Source organism: Solea senegalensis, linkage group LG1 (genome assembly GCF_019176455.1).
Source record: "Solea senegalensis isolate Sse05_10M linkage group LG1, IFAPA_SoseM_1, whole genome shotgun sequence".
NCBI lineage: Eukaryota > Metazoa > Chordata > Actinopteri > Pleuronectiformes > Soleidae > Solea > Solea senegalensis.
Window position 1 is genome coordinate 24,700,998 of NC_058021.1, and position 20,069 is coordinate 24,721,066.

General features: G+C 40.7%; 1 protein-coding gene across 2 annotated transcripts in view; it reads right to left on the reverse strand.

The window, feature by feature from the left end:
- The window catches only part of cntnap2a (contactin associated protein 2a), a 315,409-nt gene that overhangs the window by 4,522 nt on the left and 290,818 nt on the right, over positions 1-20,069 (reverse strand). For both annotated transcript variants that reach the window (XM_044036945.1, XM_044036937.1), the window contains 3 exons: positions 19,867-20,000; positions 13,749-13,842; positions 1,682-1,966 (listed from right to left, as the gene is read on the reverse strand). In XM_044036945.1, coding sequence (XP_043892880.1) covers positions 1,682-1,966; positions 13,749-13,842; positions 19,867-20,000 — 513 coding nt within the window. The remainder of the gene's footprint in view (positions 1-1,681; positions 1,967-13,748; positions 13,843-19,866; positions 20,001-20,069) is intronic.

Genomic DNA, 20,069 nt, shown 5'->3' on the forward strand with positions numbered 1-20,069 from the left:
TATGAAGCAGAATAAATATTGATCCTTTCTATGGAGGGATGTGGGAGAGCTGACGGTGTGTATGGACCTGGAGTCTCGATCGGTAGCATGGATCGATCTCAGAGATGTCAACATTCCCCAAGGTGCAGTTGGCACCGAGTCTGGGGAAAACAGCCGAATGCAGAATAACGACATGCGGTAATAACAGAATTGCTGCGACGCGTAACGTCAAACACAAGTGTAAAGAAGTCTGCTGAAGTCTGTACCTGTGTGTGTATGTGTGTGTTCAGACATGAGCACAAAAGCATGTATGTTTAAGCCTTGGGTGACCCGGTTTCCATACTCGTGCAAAGCACCTGGGGCTTATCTAAGGATCAGATACAGTCACTCTGTCACATGTGTATTTATATATATGTGTATTTATATATATATATATGTACACATGAGTATATGTGAGTACAAACGGTGTAAATGTCACACTGTATTACAGAGACTTCATCTGTTTATCAGTGAAATGAGTTTGTTTATTTTGTATTTATCTGCCACACAGAAATGAAGAGTGACATGTTCTCATTGGTGGTTCTGTATTTCAGTTTATGACATCACTGCAGGCCACATGGTAGACTAGTGGCTACCACTGTTTGAATCCTGGGGTTTCTAGGAGGGGGTTTTCTCTGGGTACTCCTCCCACAGTCAAAATAACATGCAGAGGTTAATTTAGCACTCTAAGCCAGGGATGTCAAACATACAGCCCATGGGCCAGAACTGGCCCTCCAGAAGGTCAAATCCGGCCCACAGGATCATTTCAGTTCCAAATACCTGTGGCTAAATGTTTTGTGCCTTTTATAGATCCACCGTGATATGTAAATTATAATGCACGCGTGTAAATGGTAAAACATGGGCAGTTTTCCCAAAACAGTTTTCTCAAGAAATTTCAGGTTGTTCATAATACTTCATTGAACGTAAAACAAAGGGAAACATCTAGAGTTCTTGTTGTTATTATGGTTATAGGTTATTATGCAATTATTGTACTTAGAATCAAATTGTGCTCTATGTGGCCCCTGAACTAAAATGAGATCAACACCCCTGCTCTAAGCACAGAGATGGACTGATGACCTGTCCAGGGTGAACCCCACTTTTATGTCAGCTGCAATTTGCTCCAACTCCCCCATGACCCTCATGTGGAGGATAAAGTCGGTGAGAACATCGTATACACACATATATAGAGATGTATATATATACATCTCTATATACTATTCCAGTTCCATCCATCCGTCCATCCATTATTTATCACTTTATTTCCGTTCCATCCTACAAAAATAACTTTGGAGATAATATTTTTCATACATACACAAAAATCTGGAACAATATCCCTGAACAAATCAAAGCTACTTCTTCTGTCGCTCACTTCAAAACACTCACATAAACACTTTCCAGTGAAAAATGACGTCTGTCATTGAGGTGAAGAGCCATCTTGCTCTTCTTCTTTGCAGCCGTCTGTGTATTTTGTTTGTTTGCTTTATTCTTGTCGATTTGTCAGAGTGGGTTGTAATTCTTATGTCTACTTAGATGATAAATGCTGCAGAACAGGGATCTGCTGTAAATCAGTTTGTAGCTGTACCAGTTACTTTTAATCTTTTCCTGTATCATTCACTCACTATCACTAGTGATCTTAGGAGGGATTGTTTAGGTAATGTCTCACCTGTGTTGTCCAGACGCCAGGGATCCGTTGCAGCAGACATTGGTGGGATGGTGAGCGGCGAGGCCCCACAGTTGGACTCGACGAGTTTGCCTTGGTGGGACACCGGCGACGCGACTGCGGGTCGTCTGTCGGACTGTGCGGCTGTCGGTGCGGCCTGAGACTGTGACGCTGTTCTCAGTGCGGACTTGAGGGGCGCGATGCCGTTGAACTGCACCCGTGACAAACACCCAACAAAGCCCGGAGTGTTGTAATGATCGATGAGGACCGGGTCCAGACTGCCAGTTTCTGTACGGAGACAAAAGCGAGAGTTGTTTGTTTTAAAGAGCTTTTTGATGTCAAAATGATGTTCCCAGTATATCCGTTCTGCATAGTGGTCTCTCATTAAAAAATAACAAGACCTAGTTTGATGATACTGAACAGCAGCATTGGATCATGGGAATTGTTGTCTTTTCTTGTTTGGTTCCCATGTGTGTTTGTCCTTCAGTGGGAGAGCTTCGCACAGCAAAAGGCAATGATCCATTTGAGACAAATACACACAATGAATAGAAATACGGACCTCCATTGATCCTTTTTTGCTACTCAACAACATATAACATTGGTTTGGAGACTTTTTATTGGAGAAATAATATATTTGATATCTCTTTAAGAGGAACCATGGCCATAAATTCAAAAATGAGAAAAGGTAGGGACAACAGAGATGTGAAACCTGAGAAGTCAAACGTGTGAAACAGAGGCTGTTTTTCAGAATGTTTAAAGTCTCATGAGCAGCTTTACACTCAAAGTATTGGCAGGCACAGGTTTTTGCTGATACATGCAAACAGTAAACTGATGTAAACCTCTTTTCTTTAAAGCACACATTGAGCGAAGCTTGGCTTCTATTACCTTATTGCCTTCTATTCTCGTATCGGCAACCTTCTCATCTTTGATTGATTATGGCGACGTCCTATATACAAGTGCTTCAGCCAAAATGTCTCCAGTCTTTGGATTCTGTCTATCGCTGTTCCTTAGCTGGTTGCAGTCGCCTCACACACCAGTTTGGACTACATCTTAAATCTGGCTGGCCTTTGTTGAGTGGACGCAGACATATGCATTGGCTGACTCTGATTTATGAGGCTCTTCTTGGTTTAGTTCCCTCTTATTTATGCGTCTTTCTGCAAAGAACTACAAGCCACTATTGCCTTACGCTCCAGTGACATCTTTCAGTTGACCGCTCCACATGTTCGGACTGAACTGGGGGAAAGGAGCGCTCAGTTTTGCTGCCCTCTCTGCTAGGAATACTCTGAACTCAAAATGACAAAAGCAATTTCATTTGAAGCTTTTTCGCTCCATCTGAACTGACAGACAACAGGAATCAGTGTCTTGTATTTGTGATATTTATTACGACGTGTGCTACGCCAGGTCACCCTTGTAAATGAGCTCTTTCACCTGGTTAAATAAAGGTTCAACAAAATAAATTAAAAAAGACGTCTGAAGCTCCCAGTGAGATATGACTGTGTGTAAATGAGTTGAGAGCATGAACGACAATGATAAGTAGGAGAAGAGACCGAGAGGAACATACAGTGACACCGACCTCTGATGTCAAATTCAGAAAATGAATAATGAAGTAACATCTTCACCTCCCTCGTCATCTCTCTCTCTCCCTCCCTCTCTTCCTGCTCCTATTCATTAGATAATTAAATATCACAGGGATTGTGTTTCAGTCGGTTTTCTGTGTGGTTTTAACACAGAAACAGAAACTATATAAGGTTTCTATGACAGTGTGTAGAATTAAAACGTTACCATGTTTTTAATCAGAATGTGATCCTCATTTTTCTCTTTCAAGATTTGGTCATGGTTGTGCTTTTTCCCCCAGAGTGACCAATATGGCAATATGTCCCTTAGTTTTTTTCCAATACTTCTTTTGTTTGTGTACTGCTTTGCCCTTTGTTGTCCACTTGACAGAAAAAAAAATCCTCACTTGTTCCCTTGACAACTGCTGTAAAAAGGCAGGTAGGCAAAATACCCGATGTCCACTTTTTTGCCAAAGCCATCTAGAGAGATCCATGTGTACCCGTGTGTTCAAAGGCAGCAATTTCCTGCACTTTTATCCGTCTCTCTGCTTCGATGGCAGTGACAGTGAAGACATGAGAGAGGAGAAAGGCCAGGTAGCAAAAATAATCTCTGAAAAAAACCAAACCCCACATACAATTCAAAGACAGAACTCATGAATAAAACAAACATGAAGTCTGCCGTGTGTGTGCGTGCGTGCGTGCTTGAGAGACACAGTCTTGGTTTTTTAATTTCTCACATGCATGGCTGCTCTGCTGCTGGACCACTGTGCCACACCCAGAGCAAACTGTTTGGACAAATCTGCAGCAAAATATGGCGAAAGGTCGAGCGACTGGAGCGCTGCTCTGCGAGTAAATATGTGGGTTTGGGCTTTAGTTTAATGAATCGTGTTATGTCAGATGATGGGGATCTGAGTATCTGGACATGGCTGATAATTTAATTCCCCCCGTCTTTATTCCATTTTGTTGGGTCAAATACAAGTGTGTGCATGTTTGTGTTTGTACGCTATTGATTGTGCTGCCAGGAATAGAGCTCACTCTTCGTCATCTGACCACAGCCTCCTACAGAAACGACACTGCGCTGTATATATTGCATACGTGTGTGTGTGTGTGTTATAAGTTCTCACACTGCTTCAAATGCACGAGCTTCGAGACGCAGTGCACGTGGTGCTTTGTGGTGAAGCTTGAATGCGGCTTGCTTGTAGGGAACAAGAAGAACCTCACACCTCAGTCACATCGCACCTTGTAAATGATGTGGATTGTGTGTATATGAATCTGCATATATGTGTTTGTACAGCAGGTGCAGACACAAAGATGAGAAGGAGAAAAAAAAAAAGGGGGGGCATCACGGCACAACAGTGAGCAGAATACTGATAAGAGTGTTATGAAAACAGAATATGACTACATGTGCTCTCTCTGCTGTGTCTGAACTCATACTGATCACTGCAGAGATCTGCGTGTGAATACTAATGAGGCTCTTCGTCGGGAGAACAACACGCTGCTTTGCATACAATGCCGGCGCCGAGTGCACAGCAGACAAAACCTCCCTTGTTGTTTGATTTTTTTTTCGGTGCCAGCGATATCTCAGTGGACCGTTCGTTGGATCAGTGGCAGCCATCAGATCAAACGAGAGCCAGCCATAAGGCTAAAATTAGACAGCACTTAAATCAATAGTGAGGTGGATGCTACTGTATATCTTTCCACAAATCTCAGAAGGGCATTCTGTCCTGCGAAGGACTTTATATTGATATTTCATCATATAATTTACTGTCGTGACATGTGGCTGTGGCAGGCTAATGTTTCTGAAAGCTATAGGTTTGGCTACAGGCCGTGGAATCCACGTGTCTAACTTTTGTAGACGTGTTTCTGTCCTATTGATAAAGGCCAGGATGTGTCAAATTTGCATGTTTATGTTCATAAAAGATTTAACTTGGTCTGTATTTGACAGAAACATACAGGATTTGTATTTTTTTTTTTAACATACTAAGCATGAACAGTTTTTTACAACTACAATAGTGGCCAGACTTAAAAAGGATTAATCTGTGGGCATGTTCAAAGGATTGTCTTGTACCTGCTCTACATTCCCTTAAAACATGCAGCTTATGAACCGCTAGCTTTTTAAGACAAAGCTGTGTGATTAGGCAAAGAAGATGGGATTAGAATGCTCTAAATGAATATACGTATTAGTCTAAACATTAGTAAACTTCAAATTGAATGACAATAATCAATCATGAGTTGTGTTGTCAATGGAATATGACAGAGTTTATTTACTCACTAGCATGACTTGTCTTTGTATTTGTTGAGATGTCGATAAAGTTTCTTTCCTCCTGACATTAAGTGACTTTTCTCCCTTTATATTTAACTCTTCTTGTGTCCAGACACAGCGACTTGAGAATTGAAGGTGACTTACGCTCACCTCTGCAGTGGCATCTGATTTATCAGTATCAGCAAATTGAATGGTTCTCTGTATGCTCACTAAGCAAGTAAAGTAAGTAAAGTAGGACCCTAACAAATTCACTTTGTGTCAAAGCAGGAGGATATGTGTCGTGCTTGCACTTTTCTTTTAAATCTGTTTTCACTGAAGCTGGCCACTGCATGAGAAAGCCCATGACTCCATTTAAAATAACACAAGTAAAGTAACACTCCCAATCACCACTCACTTAATATCAACTGAGGGCAACAGGCCGTCAATGATAAAATGCCTCACTGGTTTTAATGGCGCCGTATCATTTAGCATCAGATGCAGTGGGTGCAATCTCATGATTGCTTTCCCTATATGACAAAGTCAGATCTAAGAGCCCCGTAAACCTTTGCGGTGTTGTTCATATTTAGTTTTTAGCACGCACTGCATTACATTATTCATATGCGCCTTACAGGAAGTAATGCTTATAATAAAATGCAATAAAATACAAGCACACCACTGCCGCAAACAGGGGCCCCATTAAATTTCAAGAGTCCATTTAACACTTCTGTGACGCTCACTCAACAAAAACTGACTATCATAAGACTCGTGAGGTGACAAAACTATGCATATCATTGCTCACAATGCAGATTAGGGCCACCCACAGTGCAATAACAAGTAATATCACCCCGTAAAAGACATGGATCTGATATGAGTGAATGAATCGGAGCTAATGAACGTTAGGTATTTTTACTGAAATGATCGAATTGTGTGTATACGACCGCTGAGGTGATGAACTGATGCTAAAAGTGGGCTAATCTGTGCTGTACCAATGCCCATGGTAGAAGTACACATTAAGGTTTATAATCCCTTCTTTATTGGCAGTGGTTTCCTGAATGTAAATACACACAAACCAACATACTAATGATTAGAGCACAGCAGGGACAAAGACCGAAATACCATTGGGGACCATTGACACCATGAATCATTCACAAGGTGATGCAGCGCACACAAAACAGAGGATTGCATGAAGGATAGAAAAAAGTTTCACTGATAAACGGATAAAATATGGGGAGAGAAGAGGAGAAGGGTGTGAATGACTCTTCCAAAAAGGAGAGAGACATGAGAGGAGGACGAGGAGGAGGTAAGTGTCTCTGGAGTGTGTATGTGTGCGTGTGTGCGTCTGGGTGGAAAAAATATGGGGGTGACAATAAGGGGGCTCAGATGGAAGGGTGGATTAGAGGAGATCAAACACTGTTGCCATGGGAACAAATGGAAGCTGATGTAGGGGTGAGAGAAAAAGGGGGGAGGGTGTTAATGAAAGTATAATGCATTTCTGACACATTAAAAGAATGTTAATGCGAATCCACCTACCACACCCTCTGTATCACACAACTAAACATGCTTGTGCCCCCACACGCATGTTGCTTATGGGTGAATTTACTTTGTGTCATTTATATAGTTAAACAAAAAATGACTAACTTACTAGTTTTCTAAAATATTTGGCCTTCACAATTTTGTCTATAACCACATTCACAACAAATTAAAAATATAGCAAGGAACCGATTGACCCCAACTTTTTCTGATTTTTTTTTTTATATAACATACAAGGTTGAACTGCCATAAGAATATGAATTGTGAATGTATGTAATTAGAAAAATCACAACGACAGATACAAATGAAGAGGTGGAGACGGTAAGACACGACCATGTGGGCGAGACGTGAGATGGGAGTTTAAGTTTAAGACGTGGAGACAATAATACACCTGTGGTTGCGACACCCTCGTCATACTGAGTGCAACACATGCACACACATCACTGCTGCCTCAAGCTGGATGGTAACGTGACGAGGGAAGCCTGTAGTTCTAATGTTCAGGTGCAAAATTCAATTTACAAAAAGACATTTGTCATACACACAAGAAGACACATGTACACAAACACAGACGACACACACACACCTGCGTTTACCTAGTTTGCGACAGTTGGTGAGTCAAACCAGCGTCCTCTCCTCTCCCTCGTTCTTCCTCTGCTACGTGAATCTCCTGCCAACCACATTGGTGAGCATCTCTCTACCTCTCCCCCCCTCCTCTCTTTCTCTCTCTCTCCCTCTCTCTGCAGTGCAGTCCCACCCCCACAGCAGCTGGAGAAAACCAGGAACCCAGATCTACACCAGGCATGGATCAGGACTTAGCACTCTAACAAGGCAGTGAAGGTGGTATGATGTCATCCTAATACAAGCAACACAGGTACATTCGACTGCGCCGTTCAAAAGGCTCAAGGTGATTATGGCACAGTGCTGCGGCACATACATGAGAAAGAAAAGCCCATCTGTGTTATCAGCCTCAGCTAATGTCAGGGTCGATCATTCTTTGATCAGAGACTGGCATTAAACCAGCGGCAGTCTAGAGAGAAGGAAATTGATTGAACTTTATCATGATAAGCGGTGTCAGCAGTAATGTATACATGATTTTCTGTAGGACAGCTGCCCACATGAAATGACGTATTAATGCAGTGTTTCAAGGAAACACTTCCTCAGCATAGTGGCCTTTGTCCAGAATTCAAGCCTTTGGTCAAATGTAGGTTACAGCCCAAGGAGGAAATTATTGCTTTTTAGTGGTGATCCAAAAAAGAATTCCGGAATAAAACAATTGCTAGATTGACATGGGGCATAATTGACACTGTAGGAAACTGAGTGACCTTGGGGCGGGGAGTGCTTCCTCTAATTTTGAAATGGAATAATTGAGGCATACTTTTTCTCTTAAAAAAACAGGTCTTGTTTGCCAAGAAAACAGCATAATAAAAGCAAGGACCAATCTAAACATGAATGGTGTTGTTGCAAAGCTCCATAAATTATGAATATTTTTCTCTTTGAGTGCGACTGGCAGCACTGGAGTTAGTAAAACAGGTATTTTGCTTGAAGAAGGTCACAGGAAACCGAAGTTCATGCTCACAAAACAAAACCAAATATGGTTTTATTCACCAAAAATGCAACATAAGGTAAAGCGAAGGTCCAAGGCAAATAACATATAAAAAAGTTTAAAGAAATTCAAAATACTACTTGACAAAGCCTCTCAGCAAGACGACAGTCTCTTTACCCCACCGGATTGTCCAGGTACTTTTACCCCTCCTAGCTCCACCTTAACTGGACTGGACCATTGTGAAGGTAAAAGTAGGTAAACTCCAACAGAAAAAACAAATCAATAACCTTAACCTTGTAACAAAAACATGTAAAATATATGGCTTCACTGAACATAATTGCTCTGGGGAGTGTGTGTAGGTGAAAAGGTAGGAGGAAACCTTTTCAGTCATTTTTATAATTTCTTATTTAACACTTAGATGTGCCTTAAAAATGTTTGTTAACACACCTAGAGCACGAAAATGTGTTCATATAAATTGTATAATTTCATTTTTTATATACATCAGTCTTTTCCATACATATCAAAACATTAATGATTTTGTTTAACCCTTAAACCCTAAATTTGAACCCTTAAATTGCCATGTTTTTGTCATGATGCATCTTCATTTTATGATTTAAGAAACTTTGGTTTGGTTATTGCAGTCTGGTATAAGATTAGCAGCAACATTTGTTTATATGCATTATTATTTTGTGATGCAATGTCATTATAAAATACTCACATTAACACACCTAGAGCACCAAAGTGTGCTAAAAAAATGAAATCAAACATTAATGGATTTTTGGAATTAATGGAAGGAAGTTTTTGCCATGATGCATCAAAAATAGTGATTTGAACGGCTTTCAATGAGGACATTTTTGTGCAAAGGTGTGTTAGTGTAGAGTATTTTAGTTAACAATGTTGTTTACAATAGACTAAAAATAAAAGAAATTGAGAACAAAAAAGGACAAAATATTCTAGAAATTAAAAGCCAAAAACACTAAAATGTCTCTAGGTGTGTTTAAGGGTTAAGGGCCAATGTTTATTCTGTATAATGACAAGTTTATGCCAAAAAGTTGTCTCAGTTTTAACTCTTCACTGTGGCTTTGACTTAAGGCACTCCTTTTTCTTCTAATGACGTTATGCTATTATGCTAATCAGCTATCCCCAATCTGTCAAGTTTTCAGACAGCGAGAGACACTGCAGCATCCAGTTGGCCTTGGAGAAGTGATAAGCTCTAATCTTTTTAATGCTGTTTGCTGCTACCAATTTCCATCATCCATTCCTATAGGAAGAAACCACGTTCAATGACACGGACAACTTAGAAATAGCAACTTTAAAGTTGCTACATAGCAAAAAGTGAAGCTTCATCATGTCATGCCATACCCTGGTGAAAATAACAACTTGCTATTTTCGAGGGTCAGTGTTCGAAGTAAATTAAAGACTTAATTTAAACCTGAGAAACCTGGTCAAGGCACTAACATTCAATCAGGAGTCGGTCCCTGGGTTCTGCTCAATGGCAGCCCACTATTCCTAGTTATAGAAAGGTTCCCAGTCGAGGATTGGTTAAATGCAGAGGACGAATTTCCCCACAGGGATTAATAAAGTTACCGTTAACCTTAAGACCTGCGATTGTTAGAGAAAAAAAAAAGGCAATTTCACCTTGAAACATCAGGGATTCATCGCTCGTGTGAAATAATTGGCAAAACCCCACAGAGAGCGATGCGGTTAATGAGTGTCAACAGCATGGGAGAGAGGCAAGGGCCAAGAAAACAACAAATTAAAAACATCACCACGAGATCAAGGGAGAAATCGGAATCTTAGAGTGGTACTGATGTAAATGTGCCTCACTAACAACCCTCGGGGGCTACAATCATCCATTCCTGATGGCACTTTTAGAGTCACTATTTCTACCATTCTCTATCTCTGCCTGTGGCTCTGAACCTGTTCCCTTAGCCAGTCACATAAAGTCAAGACACACACACACGCACGCGCGCTCAGACAGATTTGTAGCAGTGAGGACTGGGTTGGGAGTGTGCCTGCTGCTCCATCTGATGAATCACTCATCGAGGCCATCTATTTCGCTGGGATGCAGAGACACAGGGAGGACAGACCCATGCACAATACAGCCAGCCAACCTACACACTTGAATACATCCCTGCATGCATGCATGCATGCATACATGCACAGTTACTTTCACAAGCACTAAGACATTAAGCATAAGGCTACAGCAGTCACATACTGCTGAATCACCCCTGCGGGCTTCAGGATCAATACACTCCAGCACAGTTACCCTCTCCAGCTATAACAGTGTAAATATAATGACCAGGAATCTGAAATATCAACACTGACAGCTTATTATGACCGGGCCCTAACAACAGATACATTGAAAACTGAACACAAAAACATAGAATTTCACTCCCAAAAAGTAAACGGACCATCATTCAACATTGTCTTATTAAAATTTTGACAATAGAATTACTGGCCTTTGCAGTTACAACAGCCCTAAATTAACACCGAGCGTATGACATATTTTCACAAGTGCACTTTGCATTACCGTAATTATGTGGCGGTTTGTGGTATCGAAAAAGCCAATGTGTGGTTATTACGGTAATGTCACTCGCAAATTTGAGAATCAGTGTCATTGTCACCAAAGTGGAGAGTTGGAAAAACGCCTGTACATACAATAGTTTCCATTTTTTGGCTTGTTTTTGGACTCGGAGACAAAAATTCAAGCAAATGTTACTTTAAATACAGTATGTGTTATACTGTTCAAATTTCAAATTTAGCACGCAAAATCTGTTTTTTCTAAATAAAACTTTTAGTTTTTCACTATATTTTAACATGCAGTAAATTGTAAACAATTACCAGATATTGAATGTTATTCTGGAAAAATGGGCAAAAGCACTTATTTACAGGACATTTTCTGGCCCTTTAATGGTTAAAATAAGCAAAAAATTCCAGACGGACATTTTGAGGCTTAGGTGTCATGATTTATGTTTCTGTAATGGTTAATACACCAGGATGTAGAAGCTCTTTAACAGAAATTATATTTTTAATGCTAAAATATAATTGTTATTGTTATCCATGAACGTATTAATTGATTGTTTTACAAGCACATCATTATTTCTTGATTAAGTTGTTTACTTGCATTACTGAACAGAAAAATTGAATGTGATGCTTGATTAATTTCTGGCTTCTCAGGGAAGAAGCACAGTGAGCCGACTCAAAGTTGGGTATAAAAAGGTGAATTCAGTTCACATAAGTGTTTGAAAGATTTCAAAAACATTCATGTTTTCTCATTTTTATGACGGATGGACTAATACATTTGTTAATCACCGTATATAAACAACATTATTCATCATTAGTAAATCTGGTAGTGGGAAATATTTCCTGTTGTTTATCAATGGTAGTTTTCTTTTGTCTCTTTGTGAGAATTTTTGGTTGTTTTCTTGTGCTTTTGTCATCATTCATCATTATCGACCACTCGACATCTGACCCTGGTAGTTTCGGGCATCAGGGGCAGGCAATCACCCAAACACTCTCCTGGTATCACCAGACTGGGAGGTGATAGAGGAGATGTCGCCCTGGATTGTCTATCTTTGTGTGTGTGTGTGTGAGTGTGTGTGTGTTGTAGCAAACAGAGAGTCTCTGTCTCTTAGAAATAGAGAATCTGATAGCTCAGCTGTTTGACAGTCTCTGTAGTCCCAACACAGAAATGGAGCAGATCTAATGGGACGTGCAAAGCATATGCCTGCTTTTGTTATCACTCCTTTGATTCTCTGGTTCTCCCTGTGATTACAAAGTATTTTGTTTCCTCTTTCAAAGCATGTCGTCTCTCTCTGTCTATGCGATGTTTACTGCATACAGTGACGTTGACGATGAGAGGATGGGTGGTACTGTTTTTGGTATGTGAGAGACTTTGTCCCGCGTGTCCTCAAAGCATCTGTGCTGTGTTAGTCGGGCCAAGATGGATGACGTGTTTTGAGCACGTTCACACGCTCATATTTATGTGTGTGTGTGTGCGTGTCTGTTCCCACAGGGTCTCACTGTGTGTGTAGCAGTCGATATAGTGCGACTGATATGTGAAGTCAGCCATTACTTTCATAGCACTTGAGGTAGAGGACAAAAGAGAGGAGAGGAGAAGAAGAAGGATGAATAGCATTAACAGAAGAGAGCAAGCTGCAAAAAAATAAATACAATCTTCCTTGAGAGGTCAAATTTGGATAATCTAAATCTAAAGTAAGCCATAAACCATAGCTACATCTGTTAAGGGTCACATACTGATAATTAGGGCCATTACTGTAAACTATTTAGATGACACTTTGGCAAATGATGTGATTTTTTACCAATGTGAAAGGACAATTATGCACAAGATTACTCTAAGAACTATATCTAAAGTGTCTGACTACTTGAAAAATAAACTTGAAATCACATTCACTAAAAGGAAAATCTGACACTATTAATGACAGAGGGACTGTTTGGTTTTACGGTTATGAGTCAAGAACTATGGGAATAATAGAGAATTTAGTGATAAAGTTTACATCTTAACATAGTATTTGTTTGATTTCATCACCTCATCAGCCCCAAATGAGCATGGACACTCACACACTCACTGAAGGCAGAGAATAGAGATCAATGTTTCTGCAGGCCAATGGCATCTTCTAGTGGACTTAAGGTGTAATCGCAGCTTCCTTATAAAGGAGTAGTTGAGGACAGTGGGGTGGGGAATGAAGCATGAGTATTTCTTTGAGTGCAACCAACTTAAAAAAAGCTTCTCCTTGTATAATTTCCCATTTCTGCTGCTGATGCATTAATGTTAATTTAGGAAGGAGGCTGTTTTCATGTCTGCACAAATTAACAGCAAAATCTCCCTCCATCTTCTACAAACTCCATGCAGAAAAGCCATTGTTCTGACTGGGTCTTGCTAAAAGTAAAGTGAAGAGTGAAGAGTGCTAACCACAGCAATAATTGTGTGGCTCCACAGCACAAACCCAATGATCAAAAATGATAATATAAACAGCTGAACAACTGACTGGCTCCTATATGAATACATAAATAAACCAAACTACATATTTTACTTCACTGAAGGTCAATTTTAGGGACGGTAATACCATCCCTCAAACTCTCTCCTACAACTTTCACAACCTGACAAGGAGCTCTTAAACAGGGTCAGAGACAAAATATGAGGTATATACAGAAAAAAAAAAGATTACACACACTTACCATGGACTTTGCCCAAGAACAGTGTCTTAACCAGGTTGAACTGCGTGTCTGAGGCATCTGGGAGTGTGTAGCTGACCGGAGGGTAATGATCCAACTGAAACAATGAGGGAGGGGGGGAAGAGATAATATGTGAGAATCTGGATTCCAAGACAGTCTGTGTGGAAAGGCACTGATAACAGCATTTTTTTAAGCAGCTCAGGCTACATCATCAGCACATTTAGGAGAGTCCACAAGATAATGAAGAAGCTTCTCATTGCAGTCTGAGAGTGTACACAGCTTCATCAAAAACTCAATGGCTCCCTCTTGTGGTACTAAAAACAAATGACCACTGGGTTAATGAACCCTCTCATTTTTACTCCTATAAATCATGATTGATGAAAAAATAATTAACATACATGTTCATTGTGTTTATACAGCCAGAGTCTTTACATGTAAACTTCATATTGAGTGAAATCCAACTAAATTATATAGAAGAAAGTCCTAAATATGGAACTTCTCTACAAACTGAAAGAAAATCTCTCATTTGCGTAGCTTTTAAATCTGCTTGTCAGCTGGTTGTGAAAAGTAATCTTCTGTAATGACCCGGCAAACAAACAGCTCTCTGCCGTACGAGATGAATGATCGCACATTAATTAACAACATAGCATTTCTCAGGTGTGCAGTGAGTTCAAAAGTCTTTCCTGAGGATTTGAAAGTGAGCCCGCGGGGAGCAGAGATGCAGATGGAAGTAGGGAATACACAAGTTTAATATCCCTGCAACATAATTATCTTGTTATTGCCGTTTCGCTGAAGTTTCTAATTAGCCTGAAGGGTTCAGCCGGTGCAGTTGACAAGAATAATTCCAACGCCACAAATTGGTTTGCGAGTGTTCCAAGAAATGTAAGGTCTTTTTGTTCCAACCTTTGCACTCAGGAGCACTTTATCTTAGCGTACAACAGGCCACACAATGCGCGCCTACGACCACCCGAGTTAGAGAAAGAGCGCTGGATTGAAAACAGTGACTTTCGTTGCTGGGAGTTTTACTAGAAACTTGTTCCACTGATGTGCTGAACGCTGTCGTGGCCTGTTAGCTGGGAGCTGAGCTCGACTGTCACTAAAGGATAGAAATTTATGTGTGTGTACTTTTGAATTGAATCAGTAGATTCCTCCCAAACCAAAACTCTCTACCTCCTACCCCTGCAGACTATTTTCTCCTTCTCCCTTCACTGCACACACACACACACACACACACAATGTATCCTAATTTGATTTGTTCCAAAAGCCAGGTCTCAGTGGAGCATGGTGTGGGTTTTGTTTTCCACAGTGACTGCAGGGCGGGATAATGGGGCACAATTAAATTGCGCTCAGCTTATTTACTTTTATCTGAGAAAACAAATTGGTTGCACAGCCACTGAGGGCGGTCAGAGTCCCGAAACTCCACAAAAAAAAACAAACGTCCACAGAGGAAGACAACCACAGAAGGAAACCTTGTTTTGGTAAACTTTGTCAATTACAAGTGCAATTTACTGGGATTTCTTCCCTTTACACCAAACCATTTATGTAACACAATTTTCTCCTCCAAGCACTGTTGCTGCCTCTCAGGTTACAAAAGCTTAGAATCAGGGATCAGGCAAAAAAACCCAAAATGAACAATGGGTAAAATCTATTTCCTGGCCCAAAAAAATAATCTAATTGAACCAGTGTGTTGTATATATTCAAACTGATTTAAAGTACAATGAGCAGTTTTCATTTCCGTGTGACTTTTGTTCGTGGTATACGAGTAAAGAGCAAATAATTGCTCATTTCTGTTCACTTAAATACAGTGAAATTTCCAACTTGCCGCACCAGCCGGAGAAGAGAGAAGATGTGTGATGCCTTAAGACGCTCTTTTCTCTATGCCCTCACAGTGAATGAGAAGTTGAGAGAAAGCAAACGCCACAGAAAGAAGAGGAACTTATTTTGATGCCTAAATGTACATTTCTTCAGTAAGCCCCTGGATTATAAAGCATTTAAATGCTTCAAAGCAACTTCTGTAATCATATTCCGCAGGTCTACTATTTGATCTGGAGTCATCGGCCCTTGATTTCGTTTAACTCTTCCCTCTATCTCCAAATCATTTGATCTTCTTATTTTGTTCTCCATCTCTCTCCTGCCCTCCTTTCTCCCAGATTCCAATTACCCCCGGTGCCTACTTGTCTTCTCACTTGTTCTCTGCCCTGTCTTTTAAACTAAATAGTCGCTTGTCTAAATTGCCTTCAAGATTTGCAGCGCGATCACTGAGAAGCGAGACCTCTGCAGCCTCAGGTAAACACTCAACTCCCAACTCACCCTTTTTTTTTTTCCTCCCTGGAAATTGAATTTGATCCACTGGCAGGCCCACCAGCATAAGTGACTTTTATTGGTTCTGACTCATATCTCTGCCCCTCAGTCAAATTAGTGCAGCTGCAACACAGTCTCTGATGAGCATGGAACCAAAAATAATAATGGGATGGTTAAATTACAAAATGTTGATGGCACACTATTAAAAAATTGCGTTTTAGGCTTCAGCGAATAACACAAGGGCAGCACTTTGACGCGGCTGTGACTCACAGGTTCGACTCTGAGGGGAGTTTGCATCATCTAGGTCTAGGTCACAGGTAATTGGAGATTCCACATTGCCTTCAGGTGTGGATGAGACCGTGAATGGTTGTTTGTCTCTGTTTGGTGACTCGTATACTACCTTGTCCCCCAGAATTGGCTCTATCACCCTGCTGATTAAGCAGTGAAGATAAGGGATGGTTGATACTTTTCAAAACCAGATTAATATTAAGAACACCCAAGCCCACCATAATTGGAATTGAACATTGAAAAATCAATTATTTAAGCATCAAATTTGACTTAATTTATGTAACTTTTTACACATCCAACATATTGAGAAAGATTATGATTGATTCAGAGTGGTACGTGTTTAAAACCCTTTGCATTACCGTGGTTACACGGCAAAATCCAATGTTTCAGGAAGCCAGAGAATAAGAGAGTGTTGGAGCAGAGACTACACTATGGACAAAAACACACAAAAACTCACATTCAGTGACAAAATCATCGCTATCGCTCAATGAATCACTATCTTCTGGCAGGAAGGCCATGAACACATGAAAAGCCCTGTGGTTAATAAGAAGCTGAACTATTGTGCTTGTGCAAGAAAATGCAGCTAAACGGATGACAGTCATACGAATGATGATCCATTTGTGCCTTTTAAGCTTTGATGTGCAACAACTACCGAGTCACTGACTGTCCACTAGGTGTCCCCTATTTCCTGGCCTGGTCCTATTGGTTCTGTGTCTCTTGCTGTTGTAACAAGCAGAATTCATCCCGTTCCTCATATCTCATTAGCGTGAGTGAGAGTACGGTCACGGTTGCCGGCTCAAAATAAATAAACTATTACCAGAAGCCCCTCAGGGGTGTGTGAGATGTTAAGATAGAGGGGAGGTATGGCGAGATGCAAGGGGAGAAGTGGAGTGGACAGCTTCATTTGAATAATGTTGATTTTGTAGCGTTGTAGTGTGAATCCTCCGCCGGGGCTTGACCTGACAAGATCTCACTTATGCAAACGTCTCCGTTAGTATGCATGTCTGTATCTGTTTACGGGTGAACGCTAAGTTCATGTTCGTACCATAAGAGGAACCCCGAGGCAGTGAGTGAACACGGAAAAAAAAGAAAAGTTTTATTTATCAAAAGTTATCTGCGTGTTACTTTTCAGGCCCTGACCATAAACCTCTGCTGTTTCCTCCTATTGTCTTTCATTATAGCTCCATCACTGATGCATGATGTTGTTGTTGTTTTTAAATCAAAATTCCCACAGCCACGCACACCGGCGTTCCTATTAAATCTTTTAACACTCGGAGATGTTTAACTGTTGCATCATTTAGAGACTAATAGATTTTAAGGATTGCTGTTTAGAGTGCAGCCCGGGCACAGGAGGAGTGGCAAACTGGGAATATACCCATTTCATTGTTAATAGCTCAGTCACAGCCCGAGCGCCGGGCCGAACATTGCTATCGTTAATCTCGATACAACGACGCTGCCGCAATCAAGAGTGTGCGCGCGCGCGTCAGAGAGTGATGAGCACAGAATCTTACAGTTCCTCCAATCACTTTCCGCACCAGTAAAAAAGGGATGTGTTATGTGTAAGTGCTCCCACCGGTGTGATCAGCAGCTGCAGGAAGTGATTTGCTCAGAAAATGAGGATGATTTCCATTGAATGTTTCAGTTTAATTTTCTCGATGTCAAAAATGTTTCACTCTCGTGCGTGAATGTGTGTGTAATGAGATTCCACCACGAACGATTGAGGTCATCGCTCCGTGGACATTTAGCGGAGGAAGAGGCAGAGACGGGCGTAGGAGGCTGCATAAAGACGTTTGGAGACGTGATAATTACTTAATAGCGTTTTATTGCACGGTGACGAGAGCGACAGTAAGGACTGTAATAATACCTCTGTAATTACTGAAGGAGGTGATATTTACATCACACTGCCGCCACAATCAGAGAAAACAACATTATATTTACCCTAATGTACTATTTTCATTTATATTATTTGTGTGCAATTCATAATACATATATAATCATAACATTTTAATTCTTCTACACACCCACTTTGTCCTAATGTAGAACTACAGTGATTGGATTCATTCATCCAACGGAAATTTATATTATTTCCTCCAGTTAAACGGCTGCTTCAACCATTTTTTTCCACTTCCCACACAAATGAAGAATACACTTAAAATCATTACGATGTTGCTGTGTTTAACTCACATTATATTACAGAGTTGGATTAAATTTGACTAATTTATTTCACTTTTTCAGATCTGTTACTCGTAAAACTTGTGAAACAGTGAAGAGCAGCGTATAGGGCTTTTATTTTCTTTGAAGAAAGTGACTTTGATGTCGACTTTTTGTCAATTTTATAGACTATTTTCAATCCCAACTTCCTCTGTTGTTGTGGGAATGAGACATGTATCCCAGATCCACTGTCTGATGATCAAATAACACATGTGGCCCTTTAAATGTGACAGAATCTAGTCAATTTATAATTTTTTTTGTCCTCAGTGAAGGCGCTGTTAAGCCACCATTTTCTCTCTAGAGACAAAGACGGGTCAAAAATGTGTCTTCCCATAGCGGGAGTTTGTTTTCATGGGTGGAAAAATGTCGTCCACGAAGAAAAACCATGAATAAAATAACAGAGCAGATAAGATCAGACTTCACTAATGACTGCAGGGAAATGAGGTCAGCATATAACATTACACTCCTAGTGACAAGTTTATACAACATTATACAAATGAATCTCTTCACATAGTTCAGTGTTTTTTTCCCAGAGAAACGATGAGTCAGGGGTTTTCTGGTTAATATCATTCACACTTTTGCCAAAGTAGGGGCAGGTGGGCTGTCGGCGAGTGAATGTGTGATGGATTTACCTTGAACATAATATATGGTTTGCATTGTGCGAGGGGAACGCCATGTATATACAGTAGGTGCATGAAAAGCAAAAAAAAAAATGACATTCAATTTATAAATTCTACAGGAGGTCATGCATCTTCTGCTGGACTGCTATTGTAGCAAGGCCCATCAATTTCCTCACAAATCATAACCTGCCCATGAAAATCTATTCCGACCTGGATGCAACCAATTATAGCTTTTATAGGTGGCTTCCATTCAGCCTCCTTTTAAATTACAGTCTGCAGCCAAATCCGAGCATTTTACCTCCAAAACAAAGGCGGAGGTTTGACCGTATGGATCTGTGCTCAACTGTTTGACCGCGCACAACGTAAAAGCACTCAAACGCAGAGACAAAACAAAAAATACACACACCTTTGCTCCGTCTCATGCGCTTGTTCAAACATACAGATCCATGCAGCCTCTCTTTTGATATACCTGGGCTGTCGACTGGAAGTGGATTAACAAGGGCAGAGGACAAGCTGTTTCATCACAGCAGAAGACAGAACAGGACATTGCACTCGCACTCTGACTTATTGCGAACTCTCCGAGCTGCAGCTAGATGGCAATTCCCTGCACTCTGCAGTTGTAAGTATATATATCTTGAAATTGAAATATGTGTTGGGAAGTGTTCAGTGTCTGTGTGTGTGTGTGTGTGTGCAGTCTGTACCTGGATAGTAATGCTCCTGTTGACCCGGGACATGTTAATGCTATGAGGCTGTCCATTGGCCAGGTTCCGCTGGTCCACATCGATAGCAAACGGCTCCCGCAGACCTCTGAGATTATACCGCACCTGCAACGAACCTGAAGACACACAACGCGAGTGGTTAGATGAGGCTGCTTGAAACGTCGTTAGATAAATAACTAATGTAT